Source organism: Diceros bicornis, chromosome 12 (assembly GCF_020826845.1).
Source record: "Diceros bicornis minor isolate mBicDic1 chromosome 12, mDicBic1.mat.cur, whole genome shotgun sequence".
Taxonomy (NCBI): domain Eukaryota; kingdom Metazoa; phylum Chordata; class Mammalia; order Perissodactyla; family Rhinocerotidae; genus Diceros; species Diceros bicornis.
In genome coordinates, this window is record NC_080751.1 from 30,820,471 (window position 1) to 30,843,048 (window position 22,578).

The 22,578-nt window shown below is 35.9% G+C and overlaps 1 protein-coding gene and 1 long non-coding RNA gene across 3 annotated transcripts in view; one reads left to right on the forward strand and one right to left on the reverse strand.

Annotated features, from left to right (window-relative positions):
- LOC131411953 (uncharacterized) overlaps window positions 1–22,578 on the reverse strand; it is a 198,955-nt gene that overhangs the window by 134,479 nt on the left and 41,898 nt on the right. The window lies entirely within an intron of this gene.
- The window catches only part of PNPT1 (polyribonucleotide nucleotidyltransferase 1), a 40,443-nt gene continuing 21,195 nt past the window's right edge, over window positions 3,331–22,578 (forward strand). The window contains exons 1-13 of one of the 2 annotated variants that reach the window (XM_058551201.1): window positions 3,331–3,506; window positions 7,376–7,436; window positions 8,035–8,109; window positions 8,796–8,901; window positions 9,759–9,808; window positions 10,840–10,903; window positions 10,998–11,045; window positions 12,259–12,372; window positions 17,473–17,659; window positions 18,543–18,594; window positions 18,971–19,028; window positions 20,823–20,919; window positions 21,399–21,501. In XM_058551201.1, coding sequence (XP_058407184.1) covers window positions 3,346–3,506; window positions 7,376–7,436; window positions 8,035–8,109; window positions 8,796–8,901; window positions 9,759–9,808; window positions 10,840–10,903; window positions 10,998–11,045; window positions 12,259–12,372; window positions 17,473–17,659; window positions 18,543–18,594; window positions 18,971–19,028; window positions 20,823–20,919; window positions 21,399–21,501 — 1,176 coding nt within the window. In that variant the 5' untranslated portion in view covers window positions 3,331–3,345. The remainder of the gene's footprint in view (window positions 3,507–7,375; window positions 7,437–8,034; window positions 8,110–8,795; window positions 8,902–9,758; window positions 9,809–10,839; window positions 10,904–10,997; window positions 11,046–12,258; window positions 12,373–17,472; window positions 17,660–18,542; window positions 18,595–18,970; window positions 19,029–20,822; window positions 20,920–21,398; window positions 21,502–22,578) is intronic. The other variant, XM_058551202.1, reaches the window with a different exon arrangement.

The following is a 22,578-nucleotide window of genomic DNA, read 5'->3' on the forward strand; positions in this document are numbered from 1 at the left end:
GGGGTTCACAGGTTCAGATCCTGGGCACGGACCTATGCACTGCTCGTCAAGCTAAGCTGTGGCAGGCATCCCACATAAAGTAGAGGAAGGTGGGCATGGATGTTAGCCCAGGACCAATCTTTCTCAGCAAAAAAGAGGAGGATTGGCAACAGGTGTTAGCTCAGGGCTAATCTTCCTCACAAAAAAAAAAAGGCAGGGATTATTAAGTCCTATGACTGTCTCAATACCCCATATTCCATAAGCCTAGCACAGTGCCTGGCAGAAAGCAGGTATTCAATAAATATTATAACACTTTATTACGTTTTCCATGTGCCAGGGACTATGCTTAGTTCCATAACAATAAGATTGCATTTAAATCCGCATAATAACCCTTACAGGTAGGTACCATTATCATTCTCATTTCAGAAATGAGGAAACTGAGGCATAGGAAGGGTAAGCAACTTACCAAGAGTCACATGTTTAGGAGGTGACAAAGGTGAGAGTCAAACTTAGACAACCTAATGCCAGAGCTGGCATTTTTAATCACTGTGCAATACCTACTCCCACATTCATTTCCATGGATGAAATATGACTATATGAATTAATTAATAAAGTAGAAGGACAGACATAGATTGTACCCATAAGTCAGCCTGGGGAAGTCAGAAAGGATAGTATTGAAGCTGAGACATAAGGACTGAGTTTGCCAGATTGACACATGGGAGGGAATGTGTGCCAAGCACACAGAATCATACATGCAAAGACACAGAGTCAGGAGAGAGGGTGGTATGTTCAAGTGGAACAAGTAGTTCAGTTTACCTGGCATATAAAATGAGGAGAGGGAGTGAAGGAAATAGGGTAGTAAGTCAAAACTGACGAGGCTAAATAGGAAAGATTTATAGTCTACATAGAGCAGTCTAGATTTTTATCCTGTAGATTAAAGATTCAAGAAGCCACTGAAGAAACCTAATCAGGATGGAGACACAATTAGGTTTGTGATTTAGAAAGATCCCTCTGGCAATGGTATAGAGCAGTCTTTCTTAAAGTTGAGTAGGCTACATTATTGCAAGAGAAAAAATTTTGGTGGACACTCTCAGTGTCTGCTGATATTTCTTACTATGTTGCTTAAATACTACAAATATGTAACAAGACATAAACTTCCTATTCTTGTAGCTCTTAGTCATAAAACTAAAATAAATGTATATATTGTCTAAACCAAACTAAAAACCAAATTAAACTTCAATTAACAATAATTTAATGCAATGATGTTTCACTTAAATGAAATCGCTACTCAGAGCGTGCAGTGGTATTAACTATTTTGATGCAAGTTCATTGGAGTTTGAAGAAAAGAGAAAAGGAGATCTGAAAAACATTGCCTATGGATTTAAATTGGATCACTTTTAATGCCCTTCAAGAGTTACAGGTAAAGAAATTCCTTTTAAATTACATTTTGGCTGTCAAACTATACTTTGCAGAACTGTACGTCTAGAACGTCACGTTCCAGATCGAACCTCATGGATCATAGCTTCAGTAGTTACAACCACAAAAATTTAAAGTTTTTATATTTTTGTTTCTATGTTAACCTTAAAAAGCCTAATATAAACACCTGGATCATCTGTATGACTACTTCATAACAAAACTATGCCACGAGATTTCAGAACCCACATTTGCCTTTGAGTTTATGATCCAATTACTACCATTTCAATTATTTTGGATTGGTGTGAGGAAACAGGTGGGCTTAATGTGTAAATGCTGCTTTCCAGCATTAGCAGCTGGATGAAAGCTAACAGATCCATGGGTTCTGAAAGAAAGAAGGTTGCTCAGTATTTCAGAGGAGATTAAAGGGAAAATTTAAAAAAGGCTGGAGCAAAGCTGAATCTATCATTCATAGAGTGCTGACAATGTGCCAGGTACTGTGACAAACATCTTACATTCTCTGTCACATTTAATCTTCACAAAAAACCCTGTGGGATTCATATTATTTTCCATTTTTATAGATGAGGAAACAGGTTCAGAGAGATAGGGTCAGACAACTAGTAAATGACAGAGCCAAGATTGGGACCACTCAGGACTAACTTCAAGTCTATGCTCTAAACTATGAGTCAATATGCCTGAATGAAAATGATTACAGAGTGCTTAAGTACATTACCAAAAGGTGATTTAGTATTCCTTTTTTATAAATCCAAAGTCATGTTGAATTACAGCAAGTAGATTCTGATAGGTTTGTCATCATGACAGGTTTCAGTGGATTGGTCTTGAAAACACAGTGGCAACACAAGGTAAAGTCAAAGGTAGAGGAAGAGGCAAAAACCACGTTAACGCTAAATACCCATAGACAGAGTTAGTGGTAATCCCTTCTATGGGCGTAGAAATTCCAAATCAGTGATAATAGCTCACGAAAGCAATGTGTCAGGGAGCTGCTTTGCCACCAAACAAAATTTCTGTTTGGAATACATTTTTAGTTCTTAAAACCATACTTGCGTGTGTGTTGGGTTTTGTTGTTTGGCTATCTTTGGGAGAAGGGAGATATGACCTTAAAGGAGAAATATGACCCTCATAATAGAAAAATGATCATTGGTTCATTCAAGGAACCACACAAAGATTTTCTAACAGACTGGATTAAGAGGGGTGGGAGAAATTTATCCACCCCCTAAAATTTTATCAAATTCAAATTCCAAAAATTTTTTCACTTTACAAAATATGTTTTTATATAATAGCTGACATTTTGCATTTAAGAGTTGGTTTAGAAAATATTAACATTTGACCAAAAAGGGCAGAGAAATGAATTGCTAAATATTAGCAATGGAAATGATGAATCAGAAATAACAATAGGTATCTAAAATAATGATATAGGTCAATGAGAAATGAAATTAACTTACTACAAATAAATTAACACAAACCTTTGCAGTAATATATTTGTTGTGTGAAATTTATAAAACAAAAACCAGGACGGAGGACGGGAGAGATCTCTTTCCACGATCCACCACGTAAATTCTCCTAATTCTCAGTTCACCGAGGCCATACAGTAATAATGTGTTGTCTGATGACTTTTATTATTACTATATTTACTCTACTTATTAAACACTTACATTATTCTAGGACTTTCTTTTAAACTACAATAGAAAAAATAACATTACTTTTCTAATTGCCTTTCATTTGCAGATACTGAAAGAGGAAATAGAGGTTAAGTCACAATCGCGTTCAGACAGGTTTGACCCTCTCTAGTCCTCGTAGAAAGCCGGCCAAGGTATCCGCTTCCCCGGCGTTCCCCACTAGCACCACGGAAAAGAAACTGCATCAAGCTCCGCCCCACCATCTGCAGAGTGAGCCAATCAGGGCACAGCCCGGGCTCATCGCGTGCCGGGTGTCATGGCGGCCTGCAGGCATTGCTGCTCGTGCCTCCGGCTCCGGCCGCTGGGTGATGCTCCCCTCCGTCTGCCAGGGCGGGATCCGGCACTCACCAAATTGCAGGTGCGAGCACTATGGGGCAGTGCGGGGTCCCGAGCCGTGGCCGTGGACTTAGGCAGCAGGTAAGGAACGGCATGCGTTCTCTGTCCTTTCACAAGGTGTCCTGTTTGGCCAGCCCAAATACATTAATCTCCTAGGGTAGGAATCAGGCAATGCAGTTCTCTTTACTCCAAACTTAATTCCTAATTTTCGTTTCCGGGTTTGGAGTTTGTATCCTGGCACCGCCCCCCATCCCGCACTGTCTCAGCCTCATGTCCTTAGTTTCTTGGTCCTCCCTCTTGCCCTGTTCCGAGCTTCCTTTCTCTAGCTGCGTCTGCCCACCTGACTTACATTCTCTTTACTTTCGGGGACTCCTGTACTCTGAAATGGGAAACGTTCCACCTCGGGATAATGAGTTGACAATGGATGCTTATGTCACTCGGTCCAACTTATTGCCTAAAAGCGTGGCCAGTATGACCCTGGGTAGGTAGGGAAGGGAAACGTCAGTTTATTGAACGCCAGTTATATGATACACTGTTTTTAAACCTGCAGTAAAGGTACTATTATCCCCGTTTTATAGTTAAGACAACAGAGGCTCAGAAAAGGTTAAGTAACTTTCTCAGAGTCGTCAGAGCTAGTACTATGAGACTAGCTGGCTTTTGAACTTGTGTTTCTCTGTTACAAGGCCCATAATTTTTCCAGGGGTCCGTTTGCCAGAATTCATGTCTAAAGCCACTATTTAAAAACTCGTACTTGAATCGTTTTTAAAAAAAATGAAATTAATGCTTACTTTATATATCTACATTTTTTACATGTACTTAAAAAAATTTTGACCCCGATTCATACAGAAAGCTGGAAAATCTGGCTTTGGATCCAGGCCTTCTTCCCTAACTTAGTGAGTGAATGATCTTGAAAAAGTTACTTCACCACTTTTTTTCACAAAATGAAGAGACTGAACTAGATCAAGAGTCTGCAAACTTTTTCTATAAAGGGGCTAAATAGTACATATTTTAGGCTTTGTGAACTGCACAGTGTCTGTCACATATTCATGTGTGTTTACAAACCCTTTAAAAATGTAAAAAACATTCTTAGCTGAAAGGCTGTACATAAACAGGCTATAGTTTGTTGACCCCTAGACTAGATGATCTCTAAAGCTCTTTCCACCTATGGCATTCTTTGATTCTGATTTTTTGAGGGAGAGGATATCTCTTTCATTCTTCAGGGACTGAACATTCTTCTCTGAAGAAATGCCCCAGAACATTTCATTCAGCAGACACCTACTATGTGCTAGAAACTCAAAGTAACAAGATCAGCCCCTGCCCTGAGATTTTCCAAAAATAAACTACTAACTAAGACCTCTTTTGTAACTAGTTCTTTTAAAACCTGTATTATGTGTTGTAACAACTAGATTCATAAACATTGTACCTGCTGAGTAAATCAATTCTTTTATCTTTGTCATAAGTTTGTAATTTGCAACATTTGGGTAACTACTGTGTACCATGCCCTTTATATTTGTCATCATATGTGTTCTTCACAATGCCCTACGAGGTGTATACTCTTCTGGTAAGTGTTTTTCAGATAGTGTATCTAATACTTGCAGTAACCTTTGAGGCAACGATTTAATTTTCATTTCAACAAATTTTTATTGAATATCTGCTTTGTACAGGGCACTGGAGATGCAGTTTGATGAGGGAGTAAGATAAACACAGGTTCACTGCTGGGAAAATCACTGTGGGAGGGGTATGGACAAGGTGTTAAGGGAGCACAGAGTCATACTTATCCCACCCTAAAGCTTGCCGTTTAGGGTGAATCTTGAAGGGCAAGGAGGAATTAGCAAGGAGAAAGTAGCAGAGAAAGTGGCAAGTACAATTACAGAGAAGTGAGAGAGTGCATTTGAGTGGCTATAAATAACTCACTGTGGATGGAGCAAAAGGTGAAATGTGAGTTTACCAACATATGCGAGGCCAAATCTTAAGGGTGGGTTTTTGTTTTTGTTTTTTGAGTTTTATATTACTGAATTTTTCTTGGTGGAAGTTGGAGGAAGGTGGTTACATTCCATATCATTCTGCAGATATTCTAAAAATGTTTTTGAAGCATCTCTCTCCCTGGAGTTCTGCCTTCTGTGGCAGGTGGCTCCTCTCTTCCCTTTCTCTCTTTCTCAGTTACCTCCTCCCAGTCTTCTCCCTACCAGTAGGATCTCCCTGCTCATCTTATCCTTTTTATTATTTATTTTTTCAAAAATATTTTTTAATTAGGCATTCATTTACATGGTTTAACATTTTAAAAGCCCAAAAATCTCCTCGTACAGTTTTATAGCCACCCATTTCCAATCCCTAGAAGCTACTGATGTGTTATCAATCTTGTACATATTTGGAGATATTTTATACATAAAATGTAGGAGAGTAAATTGGTAAGAGGTAAAATCAACCATGAAATGCAAAAGTAATAACAGGTTTGCACCAAAAACAGAATTAAAAGTGCTGGGACAGAAAAAAAATCACATAAGTCAGTTAATACCAGCTGAGATCATGAAATTTAAAGGAAAGTAACCACCTGGTTCTTTGCATAATATAAATTGCACACACCTGGAAGAAAAACAGTCTGAATTAGGGCAATCATAAGGCAGGACCATAGGACTATCTAGTGGGTGGCCTAGGACCCCGAGACATTGAGTAGACTCAACAGAGGGAACAAAGAAGGTAGAATTTGGTGTTTCAATAAATATATAAATCTAAGCATACATGTTTGAGAACATCTGGGGTACTGCAGACATGTTGGTTTTTCTCACTAATTTGACCAGTCCCCATTGTAAGTATATTAGCTTTAGAAGCTTAAGTGCTTCCCTGGCTCCAGTTCTCTGCCTGCTGATGTAGTAGGAGGGCTGGTTCTTAGCCAGGAAGGGGGTAGTCCACTCCGTGGCTCATGCTGGTGAGTACATGTGCTCTCTTCTTTGGTACAGTGCTAGTGCCTACATCTAGATGGGGCCATGTATCTGGTTTTCACCAGTGGAACCTGAGAAAAAGTGACACATGTCATCCTCAGACTGAAGTGGTCAGAAATGCCAGTGTGGGCAATCTCAAAAATTCTGGGGCAAGATCCCTATTAGTGGAATACAACTATAGCTTTCACAGCTCTTCTCTCTGTCTTGGGCCCACTTCAATCTATTTAGAGATACTCCCCTCCCCTTCACAGGTATCACTCAGGTATTCATAATTCACATTAGTAAATGAAATGCCAATTCCTGGTAGGTCTTGAGAAGTACTGGTAGCATATTCTTTTTTAGGATTAAACAAAATTTCAAGACCCCAGATTTACATTTAACCACATAAAACTTTAATTTAATACAGCCATGAGCTGCATAATGATGTTTTGGTCAACAACGGACTGCATATACGACAGTGGTCCCATGAAATTAGTACCACATAGCCTAGGTGTAGTAGGCTATACCATCTAGGTTTGTGTACTTATATTCTATGATGGTCACAAGATGACAAAATCACCTAATGATGCATTTCTCAGAACGTGTCCCATCCTTAAGCGGAGCATGACTGTACTGATTTCAGCTGTAGGTGGGTGGTGATCTGTCTGATACTAATTTCTGTCTCTATAGATTTGCCTATTCTGGGCATTTCATATGAATGGGATCATATAATATGTGGTCTTTTGTGACTGCCTTCTTTCATTTAGCATAATGTTTCCAAGGCTTATCCATGTTTTAACAAGTACCAGTACTTCATTTTTTTTTTACGGCTGAACTGTATTCCATTGTATGGGTTATACCACATTTTGTTTATTCATTCATCAGTTGACAGACATTTGGGTTACTTCCATTTGGGAGCTATTATGAATAACACTGCTATGAACATTCATGTGCAAATTTTTGCTTGGATTTATGTTTTCATTTGTACTGGTGACCTAAGTCCTTTTGTATTGAATTTTTATTTTTAAACAGAAAATTAGAAATATCCTCTGGAAAACTGGCCAGATTTGCAGATGGCTCTGCTGTAGTACAGGTAAAAAGTCCAGGTTTTTAAATTTTCTTCTTAAAAATGGTTATGGAGACCAGTACAAAATATCTTTATAACATAATGTAACCTCCTAGAATTGTGGTATTAGAAATTAATTCAGACCATTTCTAGTGTCAGAACCATTCCAGACAACCAGGGAGTCAGAGGGCTGGATATATTAAGATCTCTTCCAAACTTGGGGTTCTGTTTTATTCTGTTAATAAATTGTAATGCTTTTCTAGAGAAAGTGATTTTACTGTTTTCTTTAAAAGTAATACTTAGAAAATTTTTCTTGATATATAGCCTAAATTTCCTCATAAGAAGTAGAAAATTGATTGGATGTAACTAAGCTATCAGTGGGCCTTTTCTCCTTTTAGTTCTATTGCTTGTGAAAAGCTCAGTGACTGTTCTAATATAGATCACGATCACGCAAAAGAGATCAAGATTGGACTACTTGTGAAAAATTATTTTCATTGTCATTGTGTCATGGAATAACAGTTCTCTTTCCTTGGGTTTAACTGGAATGACAATTCATTCAGTCACTACTTGTATGTTAATATCTGATTTTAAAGGAATTTACCAGTGTTGTTTATGTTTAACTAAGTCAGGTGACACGGCAGTGATGGTCACAGCGGTCAGTAAAACAAAACCTTCACCTTCCCAGTTCTTGCCTTTGGTGGTAAGTATTTGCTGATTTATCTGAACTGTAATATAGCATAAATGTAAAATTTTTAATATTTTTGTACAGTATCTAATGGGTGCAAAATGTAAAAATACAACAAAGGCTTTTCCTTAATTGTTTAATACTGAGTCATTAAAAGAATTTAAACTGATTGCTTCATAACCAATTCTCATATTAGTAGTAAGCATACTTTAGAATGTCCAGATACATAAGTTAACAAGAATAGTGGAAGTGCGTGAGTACTCTGATGTTGAATAAAAAATGAATTCATTGCTTTCATAGGTTTTCCTTCAGTATAAGTCTGCAAGTATGTGTTTAATGAAGAGTCAGGATGTTATGGCTTCTTTCTTTTATGAAAAGAGGAATGCAGTTGTATCTAAGAGTTGATACACAAAAGGCAATGTTTGACTTGACCAGAATAAGCTACTGTGGGAAGTAGTGAGGCTAGGTAGTCATCTGACTGCTAAGTGAAGACTTTTTTAAAATCAGTTTGCTGAAACATTTCTGTCAGCTCCCATTTCCCCAACAGATACAAAACGCTAAAAGTAAATAAAATACTCTTAGTCTGGAATATGTTGTTAGCAACCTCAGGGGAATTAGTATCAATATAGTAGTTCATGGGAAATAGTTTATTATTACAAAAAGCAGTCAAATGAACTTCATTTTTTTCATTGCTACTTCAGGTGGACTATAGACAGAAGGCTGCTGCAGCAGGTAGAATTCCCACAAACTATCTTAGAAGAGAGATTGGTTCTTCTGATAAAGAAATTCTTACAAGTCGAGTAATAGGTAAGATATTAAGATAGAGGCATTAACCCTCTCTGATATGCTTCTGTTAGCATCTCTTCTCTTCCATTTGTGTTCTAAAATACCTCTTAAATTTTCCTTCATTACATGAACATCACCTGAATTTACTCTCAATATCCCTTCATTTAACTGTGGGCTCCATGAGAGAAAAAACTTTTTGTTTGTTCACTACTGAATCCCTTGTACCTGGTATACTGCCTGGCACAAAATAGGCATTCAGTAAATATTTGTTGACTAAATGAATGAATCTCTATTGAGCATATAAATTCTGTGGCCCATGGCTCTACTCTGTTGAACCTTTCCCTAGTATTTTTCATTTTCATGTTCAGCATAGTAATTCCTGAAAGCATTATATTCATCAACCACTGAAATATGTCTATCTTTCAAATCTCTGACATCCCTAAATATTGTAGGATTGTATGTAGTTTACAGCTCTTCTACCCATAAATTGCTAGTGGTTAGTTATATGCATTTCTCAAACACAGAATGCCAAGGAAGGATTTTCTTTTGGTTTGCTCTTAATCTTTCCTACTCTTTCCTCTACTTATATATGTAAGTGATGCCTGTGGAACCAGAATGAAAAGTTGCTCCCCAATTTTAGAATTGTGTTCCTGCCCTAGTAATTTTTTGTTGTTAGGTCATGGTGTGTATTAATTGAAGCACTGACATTTATTTATGTCCCTCTCAGTAAATCAGTCCAAGGGAAATTTTTTTTTTGACATATTGAATAGCTAGCTATATTATTTTTTTAGCCTGGTGTTTAATGGGGAAAAGTTTTGAACTGTAAAGCAACTTCTATCAGTACTATTTAATGTTTTTTCTTTTTTTTTTTTTGGCAGATCGTTCAATTAGACCGCTCTTTCCAGCTGGCTACTTTTATGACACACAAGTAGGTTCTGCTTTAGGTTTATTTGTTTCTAGTTCAATCAAAAATAACGTAGTGAATCTCTATAATACTTCCTAGGCTAAACACTATAAAGAATACAAAATAAGAATTTTTGGTGATACTGCTGCATTTTACATTTTGTTTTTAAAAAGATAGCTAACATTTACTCAGTGTCAATTTGTGCTGATACCTGAATTATGAGCAGGAGTTAGCCAGCCAAGGAGTATGGGGAAAATATTCCAGACAGATGGAATGGGAAGCATGAAAGCCCTGAGGCAGGAAAGGAACTGGTGAGTCTGAAAGAAGGAAAGTCATTGTGATTGAGGTGGGTGGGGATAGGGCCATATAAATCACATGAGTAACAGTGGCTAGGACAATCAACACAACTAATCTTTATTACCCTTCTTTATTAATGGATCCTCTAAATCTCTTCTTTATTACATTTTAATACTTTCTGAAATTATTTTCGTGCAGAATAATGACCCATATAATTAAGTAACCATTTTATTTGATAAAAATAAGTATGCTTTGCAAATAGGTCTTTGCAAGATGTCACAGCCTCAAGAAGTTATTTTCTATTGTATATGACATAGGCATATTATTGCAGTGTAAAGTAATTCATTGGTATGTTTTGTCTATGCTTACAAACAGAAGACAAAAATATCTTTATGTAATAGAAATAGCCAACATTTACTGTATACTTTCAACATGCCCAGTATCGTGGTAAATGATTTACACACAATATTTCCTGTGCGTAATATCTCCAATAATTCTCACAGGAAACTTTTAGGAAGATGCTGCTATTGTTTTTCCCTTTTAAAGATAAGGAAACTTTTGAGGCTGAATTTAAGTAATTTGCCCAAAGTCAAGCATGTAGTTAAATGATAGCCAGAATTAAGGGGTTTGACTACAACTCCCATGCTTTTAACCATATAATGCTTCTATATTTTAGACCAAGATGTTAAGCTAAAGAATAATCCTCCCAAATCAAGTAGATTTTTTTTAAGTGCTTTGAATTTTTTACCTTGTACTAGGTCCTTTGTAATCTGTTAGCAGTAGATGGTGTTAATGAACCTGATGTCCTAGCAATTAATGGTGGTAAGTATAAAAATAAAGATTAAAATGATCACTATTGATTTTTTTAAAGCAATGAAATATTTTATTTCAGCCCTAATTTTTTTCTTTTTTTAAGCTTCCGTAGCCCTCTCATTATCAGATATTCCTTGGAGTGGACCTGTTGGTAAGTTAGGGTTTGAAAGTAAGAAACATCATTTATATTTTTTCAGAAAATGCTAGTGAGCATGCTAAAGCAAGGTCATAGATTTGACTCCGATTTATTATCTCTTAGGGAGCTGAATTAGATGACAGACATTCCAAGACTCCTTTCAGCTCTTTGAGACATTTTCATCCTTGCCTTGGGTTTCATTTCTGATAGCAATATATTATGGTGTTATATGTTAGAGATTTTATGTCCCTAGATACTTTGACATCTTAGTTGCCTCTTTTATTTGAGGAGTTTTTTTTTGTTTTTTTTTTTTTGTAAGGAAGATCAGCCCTGAGCTAACAACCATGCCAATCCTCCTCCTTTTGCTGAGGAAGACTGGCCCTGGGCTAACATCTGTGCCCATCTTCCTCCACTTTATGTGGGACGCCACCACAGCATGGCCTGACAAGCAGTGTCTTGGTGCACGCCCAGGATCTGAACCCGGGCCGCCAGCAGCAGAGCGTGTGCACTTAACGGCTACGCCATGGGGCTGGCCCCAGGAGTTTTTTATTTTTTGACTGGAAGATTGTCAGAGTACATACTCTCAGAATAAAACAAACATATGTTTATAACTTACAGCTCTTATGAGTTGTAGTCATGCAAGGTAAAAATGATTCATCAAGTAAATACTTATTGAGTGTCATAAATGCCAGATACTGAGCTAAACACTGAAGGAACACAGGCAGACTAGGCACTAGCAATACAAAGATGAATGAGGCAGTTCTTGCTTTCAGCATAAGTAAGGGAAACAGACAAATAATTATTTATAAACAGTAGTATAAAGGTATAGTCAATGTGCTAAGAAAATGATAGAGAAGGGCCAGTTCAGTCTTGTGAAGTCAAATTGTCAAAGAGGGCTTCCCGGAGTCGTCAACATTTAAGCTGAACCTCAGTAGAATCAGATAGTAAGCATTTGTTTTGGAGAAAGGACAGTCTAGACCAAGAGAAGAGCATGAGCATAATCACTGAGGTGTGAAAGAAATGGTGAAATCTGAGCAACTCAGAGTGGTCCAGTGAGGCCAGAAGGTAGGGTAGGGTAGGGTAGGATGCTCTGTGGGTCTTAAATACCATGGTAAAAATATGGATTTTATTGTGGTCATAATTGAAGATAGGGGTTGAAGCCATCACTGGAACAGTCTTGAAAACTGAGTTTTTATTAAATAATTCCCAATATTTTATTATATTTTAGGGGCAGTACGAATAGGAATGATTGATGGAGAATGTGTTGTTAACCCAACACGAAAAGAAATGTCTTCCAGTACTTTAAATTTAGTGGTTGCTGGAGCACCTAAAAGTCAGATTGGTAAGTTGTTTAAGTACTATATTTGTTCTGGATTTTACTTAACAAGTTCTGACTTCTTAAAAATGCATGTAGAGCCAGCCTGATGGCCTGATGGTTAAAGTTCAGCACTCACTGCTTCGGCAGCCTAGGTTCGATTCCCGGTCAGGGAACCACACCACCCGTCTGCCAATTGCCATGCTGTGGCAGTGGCTCAAATAGAAGAACTAGAACAACTTACAACTAGGATACTAGGATATACAAGCATGTACTGGGGCTTTGGGGAAAAAAAGAAAAGAGGAAGATTGGCCACAGATGTTCGCTCAGGGCAAATCTTTTCCTGCAAAAAAAACGTACAGTATAACGGATGAAAAAAATGAATTTTAAAAAAATGCATTTAAACTCTTTTTGGTATGTGTGTTTTGTCAATTAGCCATAAAGATTTTTGTTTTGTTTTATTGCTGCCCTATTTTGGTAGTGCTCTTGCTTTATATCAAACAATACCTAAAATTATAGAATGTTGTGCAACTTTAATTGAAATATACAAAACTCTTTACCAAGATAATTGTTTTTACAAGCAATTATTTTTAGACTGGTAAGCTAGTCTAAAACTTGAAGTTCTAAATCTGGTAATAAATTTTTTTGAGTTTAAATATGTTAGTTTAGCTAATTCAGTCATTCTCAGCCTGTTTGATGTCTTCTGAGAAAGTAGCCTATTTTTAGTAGGTAGAAACTAGTAATAAAGTAGAAGGAATGTGCTGACCATAGGTCATCTTCACTCCATGTAAGAAAAATGTCATAATCGCATGATTGAAAATCAGAGCCTGGTTCTGTTGAAGAAGAATGGGCTTTAACAGTCAGAATGAACTGGGTTTGAAACCCAGCATCTGCCACATACTTAAGCCATGTGACCTTGGACAAATTAAGGTCTCATCACCAGTTTATTCAACTGTGTGACATTTGATGTCTGGGACTTTTTGACATGGGATCTTCTGATATGGGAACATTTTGTTGAAATGTAAACTACTAAACTTTTAGTACTTTTTTGTACAATTAATGTGTGAAACACCTCATTTCTAGCTTTTTCTTTTGGAATGTTGGTCAGTAAGTTAGAATTAGGTACTATATGATAGACAAAACACATATAACGGGAATTGCATGTGTCTACGTATTACTAGAGATATGTTGTTAAGGATTGCGTTGTTAAACTAAATAACAAGGCTTAGACAAGATGGGAATTTATTTTTCTCTCAGGTAAAAGAAATTCAGAAGTAGTGAGTCCAAGACAGGTATAGCGGCAACATGTTTTAAGAAATCTAGATTCCTTGTAGCTTTCTGCTCTGCTATCCTCAAGATGTGGCCCTTACGTTCATGCTTATGAACAGGCTCCCAGAACTCTGGCCAACTTATCTGACTTACAGGCAGGAGGACGAAAAAGGAGGGGAATAGCAAAAAGGTGTGTGCCAGCTGAGTGAGTCACCCTCCTAAGGAGCTTTCCCAGAAGTTACCACACAGCAGTTTACACTTAACATCTCATTTGGCAGAACTGTGACACCTGACCACATCCTTGACTACAAGGGAGGCAAGGAAATGGTTTTTGGATTCTACTTCTAGAAGGTGGAATTCATACTGTGGGGAACTATCACAGTGTAGAGAGAGTATTCCAAAGATTTGAGGAAGCCATGAATAACATATGACCCTTGCATCGTATTTGAGCATCTCAGTAAGGGCCTGGAGCAAAGTATTGGTTTACTGTTTAAAGTTCACTTGGTCAACATCTGAAATTTTTTTTTGCTTAAAGTTACAGTGTTCATTTACTTTCGATTAGTAAACTGATTTGGCTACTTTACAGGGTTGTTGTGAAGATGAGGGTCAAGGTTTGTAAAGTGCCCAGCATAATACCTAGTACTTAGTAGGTATACAGTTAATACCTATTATCAAGACACAGAAATAAACTTGCTCCTGGACAGTCATATAGCCTCTATCTGCCTTGGAGTTTGAACTCCTCTAATTTTAAGTAGATGTTGGAGGAATTACTAGGATCTTTACTGCATCTACGGCATGCCATAGAAAGCCAATGGGCAGCCTTCCAGCTGGCTATTCTCACCTTTTGCTCTCCAGATGGAAGAATGAGACTCTAGAGACTGCATAAACCATCAGAGGGTAGTCTTGAGTAATTGGAAGGAGGCTGAGAGTGATTCAGAACTAACCTGTAAGGAGACTGGTTTCAGAAATTACCAGCCTCCACTTTATGGCTTTTGCATCACTGTTTCCTTGAAGATATTTAGCTAGCTCTCTGTGCTTTCGTAAAGGTGCACCAAATATATGTTGAACCCCATGTTCGTGTGTTAAAATTAGTACTGGGCCCAAATCAAATACTAGCATCATGGAACTTCTGGTATACAAAAATACAAAAGAGTAATTGCTACCATTTCATTATAAAAATATTTAGTAATCTGAATCTTTAAAGCATGACCTTATAGGGCAAGAATAATTTCTTTGTGGTGTCAACTGCTAGATTACTGCAGCAGCCATTATTCTGCACAGTGCCATTTAGATGCTTGTTTTCAACTGGATTTTTAATATCACTAATCTTTCTATGTATACTAGGATATAATTCAGGAAAAAGTATACCAGTAACAATTTTTAATAAGAAATTTGGGGGCCAGCCCCATGGCGTAGTGGTTGGGTTTGGCATGTTCCACTTAGGTGGCCTAGGTTTGCAGGTTCAGATCCCAGGCATGGACCTACACCACTCGCCAGCCATGCTGTGGCAGTGACCCACATGTAAAGTGGAGGAAGACTGGCACAGATGTTACCTCAGGGCTAATCCTCCTCAGCAAAAAAAAAAAAAGAAGAAATTTGTGTCTAGAATTCATAGTTTCAGCTAATCCTAAAAGTCCTTTATCTTCAACTATTGAAAATGTTAACAATTTTGAGCAATCATTTTGACAAGCTTTTTTGTTTAAATTTTTAGCCTCTATGGCAGTGCTGTCCAGTAGAACTCTCTGCAATGAAGGAAGTGTTTTATATCTGAATATGTGGCTACTGAGTACTTGAAATGTGGCTGGAGTGACTGAGGAACTGAATTTTTAATTTTATATAATCTTAATTTATTTAAATGTAAATAGCCACATGGGGTTAGTAGTTATCATATTGGACAGCACAGGTCTGTAGACTCAGAACTGTAAGGAATTTTCTTTTAAAGGATTTTTTAAAACAAATTGCTTTGAAGTTTAATTGGTGAAAAGTTATTTGTTATTATTTTAGGAATATTCATTTTCTTTACCATATTCTTTTCATATTCTCTTTTTTAAATCAATTTATTAAGGTATAATTTACATATGTTAAATACATGTTTTTAAATCTCCAATTTAATTCTGTGAAAGTGAGATAGGAGGTCTGGAGAATACAGATGAGAAAAAGAATATAACCATCCCAGTATCATGGTGTCAGAGGAGGTTTCTTCATACCTCAAGTAAAGTATTGAAACGTTACTTCTCTTTACCCTCCCCCATTTATAATATAATTGTTTTAATATTCCTCTAGGAATTTAGAATTTAGAACCACAACAGCTGGTGTTAAAATTTTTGCTTTTGCTTCAACCATCAAACCTAATGTAGAAAACTCAAGAGGAGACGGAAAGCATATTGTATTTACTCATATTTTTGCTTATTATGTTCTTAACATAGTTTCTTCCTTTATTGTTTCCTTTCTGTTTAGAGAACTTCCTTTAGCCATTCTTTTAGGGTAGATCTGCTGGTGACAAACTTTCTTAGTTCTCCATCTAAGAATCTTGAATTCCTCTTCATTCCTAAATATTTTCACTGGGTATAGGATTTTGGGTTAACAGTCTTCTTTCAGCACCTGAAAAATAATTATGCCACTTCCTTCTGGCCTCCATGGTTTCTGATGATAAATTTGCTGTTATTTGAATTGCTTTTCCCATATGCATAAGGTGTTGTTTTTCTCTGGCTGGTTTCAAGACTTCTTTGTCTTTGGTTTTCAGAAGTCTGATTATGACATGTCTTTTTTTTGGGTTGTCCTATGTAGGGTTTACTCAGCTTCTTGAATCTGTAGGTTTATGTCTCTGCCAAATTTGAGGAGTTTTCAGCGATTTTTTTTCCCAGTACTTTTCAGCCCTGTCATCTTGCTCCTCTTTTTCCAGGATTCTAATGACATAAATGTCAGATCTTTGGTATAGGTTCACAGGTCTGTTTCAACTGATGGAATTCCAACATATAAAGAACATAAGGAGATCTTTCTTCATTCTAGATTACACCTAGAAGCCTTAGAAGTGACTTTTTGGATAATAATAAATCTTAACCAACATGATATGGTTAAACATATTACATATGATGGTAACTATGCATTACTATGATCTTTTACTTTGTGCAAGTTGAGAAATGACACACAAATAGGCAGGAGTCATTTAGCCTTGCAGAAACCAAAAGCCAAAGCTGAATAGCATATTTTAGCTAGATACCATGCTAGAAGCCCTACTTTGGAGCTTTCCTGCTCCAAAAAAACGGGAGTTTTACTATTACAAAACCAATAAAAGCAACCTTTTTTATGGTAGTAGGTAGGGCCCTGTGGTTGGCTTACTTGAAACAGTATCACTGCAAAGATTTCCCCACCTGTCCAAGCATTAGACATCATGACAATGACAGAATTAAGTGGGAGGTCACATCAAATAATTATTAAATAGGAAACATTTATTGAACACCTACTGTGCTGATACTTTTAAATTTCATTTTAAATACAGATTAAAAATAAATGCAACTGTATACTTTAAAAGGTGGAATTTTATGGTATTTAAATTATATCTAATAAAGCTGTTATTAAAAAGTAAGTATGCATAGTTTATTTTCTGTTTCATTTTTTATGAGAAATCCTTCATTAAATTTAAGAAGAATATAAACCTAACTTCAAATATCAAAGTTTCTTTATTCATTTATTGCTGTTTACATTTTGGAAGTATGTTGATTCTGAGGAAAGAAATCAAAAAGGTAGATATACCATTAATAAACAAAATTGATCTGTAGTATTTATGTCATGTCATGGTATCTGAAAATGTTATATTGGTAAAAGGTTCAATGGCAATCTTTTCTTTTTTTTCTTTAGTCATGTTGGAAGCCTCTGCAGAGAACATTTTACAGCAGGACTTTTGCCACGCTATCAAAGTGGGAGTAAAATATACACAACAAATAATTCAGGGCATCCAGCAATTGGTAAAAGAAATTGGTGTTACCAAGAGGACACCCCAGAAGTTATTTATCCCTTCACCAGAGATTGTGAAACACACTCATAAGTAAGAACACCTGTACAAAAGAAAATATGAAATTGTCACAAGATTTAATTTCCTCTCAAAAAAACCTCCTGTGGAAGCACTGTCCATGCATTACTTCTTAAATAGCACCCTTCTATATTTTAAGAGTCATTGCCGTAAATACCAATTTAATGCTTTAAAAAGGATAAACCCACATCCCTCTTCAAGGGCCTAAGTTTGAATCTCTAATGAAAGGGGGAATGAGTTTGTTGGTCAAGGTTCAGATAATCTGCATTTCTCTCTGTGTCAAGGAAAAGGAGAATAAAGTGTAAAATATCTGATTATCTAAGGAAAATGTTGAGGTTCTCCAAGGAAAATCAAGTATACCACATCAAGTATAACCATATGCCTTGTGCTTAGAACAGTGCCTGCACATAGGCAGGCAGGCAGTAAATATGAATGAGTGACCAGAAGATTATTTCATTTTATTTGAAATAAGTTGAAAAAGTTAATATTTCCCTTTGTATCAGTCTTACAGCCATCAGTCAGAGATTAAAGAGTTTTATATAAACTGTCCCCAATAAAAAGAGATGCCTGCAATAGCAGCCAAAATGGATAGAACAGAAAACAGTAAGAGGTTAAAGTACAGTGTGTGGAGAGAGAGCGAGAATAAGAAAAATCTAAGGTGAAATTAGTTAAACAGTTAAGAAAGGAGGGCACAGTACCATGTGTGAGTGATTCCCCTGAGAGGTGGGGAGAGAGAAATTTGTGTTCTATATCATAAATAGTAAACAGATTAGCAATGTTAAAGAGCATTTTTTAATTCTTTATAAAATGTTTATTATTAAATTTCAGTTTTGTTTGTAATAGACACTGCGTTGTGTTTCCAAATATTATGCTGACATTTATTTTGTGCTTAAAATAGACTCGCTATGGAAAGACTCTATGCAGTTTTTACAGATTATGAACATGATAAAGTACGTATACCTGAATTTTGTCTTACATAATTGTTATGGGAATTCTTTTTTGTCATAACTGATATAATTTTGTTTATGAATGTTAGTCCTATTTTCATGAAAAATCTCTAAACAGAAGGCTAAATAAAAGCCTGTTTGCTTCTCCATTCTCCTTTTATTGATTAATACAAGTTTTAGGGAAGTGTGTAAATATATTTGAGTGAATTAAACAGGTAATATTTCTTGTAAATCAATTACCAGTTCTAATCTTTTAAAGAATACGACCTTTAGAGAAATCTGAGTACTATCACAATGTGTTAATTGTATAATAATTTAAAAATAGAAATGTTAATTGTTGCCATGTATGTTTAATAACTGAACCTCAACTTTCTTTTAGATTTCTAGAGATGAAACTGTTAACAAGATAAGATTAGATACAGAGGAACAACTAAAAGGTAATTTTTTTTTAATTTAAAAAAATATGTAAAGGAAATAAGAGATGTTTTAAATTTCAGTTGTGATACCTCAAAGAAATCAGTTATTCTCATTGCTCCTTAGTTCTATCTTCAGTAAACTTGGAATAATGATACATCCCAAGGTTAGTGTTAAATTAACTTCAATGAATGTGGTCAGCACTGCCCCTGACAAAGTGGGCACCAGTAAATGTTGAATGTGAAATATTCCTAGTCTTTTCTGGATCAGACTCTTATACTCTAACATAGGTATCCTTGTCTCCTGTCATTTGAAAACCTGAAATACATTCTTTAAAATTCTTAAGTTCTTAATCTGTGAAATTGCAATACTAGTAATATCTGGTTCATGGGGAGTAAATGAGTAAATCATTTACATCTGTGCCTGGCACATAGCAAGTGTTCAATAAACGTTAACTGATGCTATTTTTAATACCATGTGGAACTGTAAAATTTAGATTTTAGAGAATTTAGCTCTCTAGAAATTATTAAGCAAAGGATTTTACTGTATAATATCAATCACACACAAACAATGTCTACCAAGCATAACATATAGTTGTTAATTTTTCTGCTAATTGACAAATATCCTCTCACCTGAGTATCTTATTTTAAGATTAAAAACTCTGCTGTTAGCATTGCTATTAAGGCCATTACCTGTAATTGCCATTGAAAAAGTTTAGTCTCTTCTCACTATATTTTATCCTGTTAAGAATGAGAAGTTGTATAATACATGTTGGCTTATTTAAAAAGAAAAGTGATTTTGTGTTTATATTGTACATAGTAGAATATCTTCATGGCTCTCTGGATTCATAGATTAATATTTTAAATGTTTTGTTACTAATTATTTTCCTCTCCAAGTGAACCCAGTTAAAGCATAAAAGTTCATATTAAAGTGTAATATTTAAAATTATTCTTTTCTGATCAAGATACAGTACTTAATATATCTCTCTTTCTGTGCCATTTCTTATGTTCTGATTACTTTAAAGTTATATTTAATAAACCAAATGCTTGAGAGAACAGTGCTGAAAACTTGGGATAAATCAATTGATAAGATAAAGTAGCTTAACATTTAAAAGCATAAGCCTAGGCAGACAGATGTGTATTCAGGTCACAGCTGTGTCAGTTACTACCTGTGTGATCTCAGGAAATTTACTGCACCTCTTTAGGCCTATTGTTTCTTCTGTAGAATGGGGATAATAATAGATAATAATAGACATTATTATATCTAATAATAAAATTTACCTCATAAGTTCTTATAAAGATTAAAGGCATTAAAACAAACTGTACAGCACAGTATAGTAAAGTACTGTACAGTAAAGTACCTAAGTCATGAAAGAACTTGATAAATGTTAACTAAAAAAAGTGAGTAGGGACTTTTAGTATATAAAGAAAATTATTCCTCTTATTTGCAGACTAAAAGTTCCTAAGGCAAAACAGTAAAGGTGACTACTCTTAAAAGTGTCAGTTAGACCTTTTCATACTATGGTTGGCTGGATTTGTCAGGTAACATACAATAGAGAGCTGATTTCAAAGCACTGTTTATTCTGGGAGAAAGCAAACTAAGTTCCAATAACAATACATTTGAGATGTAATACTTGTTGTGTCTCTCCTACTTGAGAACATTTGATTTATCTACTTTGTTTGCCTGAGGACTAAATGTTCAGAGTCAACTCCCTTGGTTTACTTCCACAGTTAATTGATTTGATACTGTGAACTTAAAAGAAATCCTATCTTCCAAAAAGAGAAAAACTTGGTTTGGGTTTGTCTTTTCTTCTATAGAAAAATTTCCAGAGGTTGATCCATATGAAATAATAGAATCCTTCAATGTTGTTGCAAAGGAGGTTTTTAGAAGTATTATTTTGAATGAATACAAAAGGTAAATATATCCTTTTTTGATGGAATTGAAGCATGTGCTATCTCTGTTAGGTTGCCTTGGAAGTGGCAACTTGCTCAAAGTAAGGAACTGGATTTTTTCAAGTGAACAGTAAAGAATTATAATATTTATTTTATAAACAAGTACCTGTTGAAGAGTGTGTGGATTGTGTGGATGTGTTTGTCGCTCTGTGGGCCTCGTGTGTAGAGCAGTGCTTCACAGCCCTGACTGCACATCTGAGTTACCTGCAGAGCTTTTTAACAATACAGGTGTATGGGTCACAACCCCTGAGATTCTGATTCAGTGGGACTTAGGGTGGGACCCAGGTATCTTTATTATTTTTTAAAGTTCTTAAAGTTCCACAGGTGATTATGATATGCAGTGGGGGTTTAGAACTTCCTCATAGGGATAAAGAGATAATATGTGATTTTTTTTCTGATTTCCAACACTGCTTTACATACTTATTTCCTTTATTACTATAGGTGTGATGGTCGAGATTTGACTTCACTTAGGGACATAAATTGTGAGGTAGATATGTTTAAAATTCTTCATGGATCAGCATTATTTCAAAGGGGACAAACACAGGTAAGATATATAAAAAGCTACAATTTTCTAATTGAGGATTGCCTAATTAGATCTAACAGAAGTAGATTATGTAGATGCTATAGGTTTTTATCATATAGAATGTATTATCTATTCAGATTAATATCTGATTTTTTAAAAACATTTTTAACAGCTTTTTTGAGATATGATTGCCATACACAAACTGCACATATTTAAAGTGTAGGTTTCATAAGTTTTCACATGTATATAACTGGGAAACTGTCACCACAGTCATGATGATGAACATATCAAACACCCACAAAAGTTTCCTTGTGGCTCTCTATCATCCCTTCCTCCTGCTCCCCTCCCTTTCCTCAGGCAACTACCAATCTGCTTTTGTCACTGTAAATTACTTTGCATTTTCGAGAATTATCTGGTATTTATATTGTATTTTTCTTTTAACCTTAGGTGCAGAAAATTGAGTCACTGATACTCCTCAGTTTATGGCATATTGTCGTTATTGGTTGTTCGGGGCCCTCATTTGTTTTCTCCATGTAGTCTGTACCTCAGTCCTACTCTCTTTTCTTAACATAGGCACCCATTCTCTTGTGTTTAACTTATATGTGTATCCATTGTTTTGTGTATGGTATTATGCTTATATCTCTTTCTTTTTCTTATATTAATCACTACTTTAATTTTGCCAATCTAATGGGTACAAAGTGGTATGTCACTGCTTTCATTTGTATTTCCCTGATTACAAGTGAGGCTGAGCATCTCTTTATATAATAGCCAATCAACATGGTCACTGTATAAACCATACCCTTGGGGCTGTACACCTCCAGGACACTCTTTTCATATAGATAGTCCCTGGAATTGAGCAATGTGGTGGCCCTGGTTCAGGTTTGCTCTTTTGTGAATGATCTGTTCATATATCCTTTGGCCAATTTTTTTTTTTTTCTTTTTTTAATATGGTTTACTGTCTCTTTCCTGCTATTTTCAGTGATTTCTATGTGTTTTAAATATTAATCCTTTTTGGTAACCAGACTTTGTATGTATCATCTCCCTCTTCATCATATGCCTTTTAACTTTGCTTGTGGTAGCCTACTATATGACTGGAGT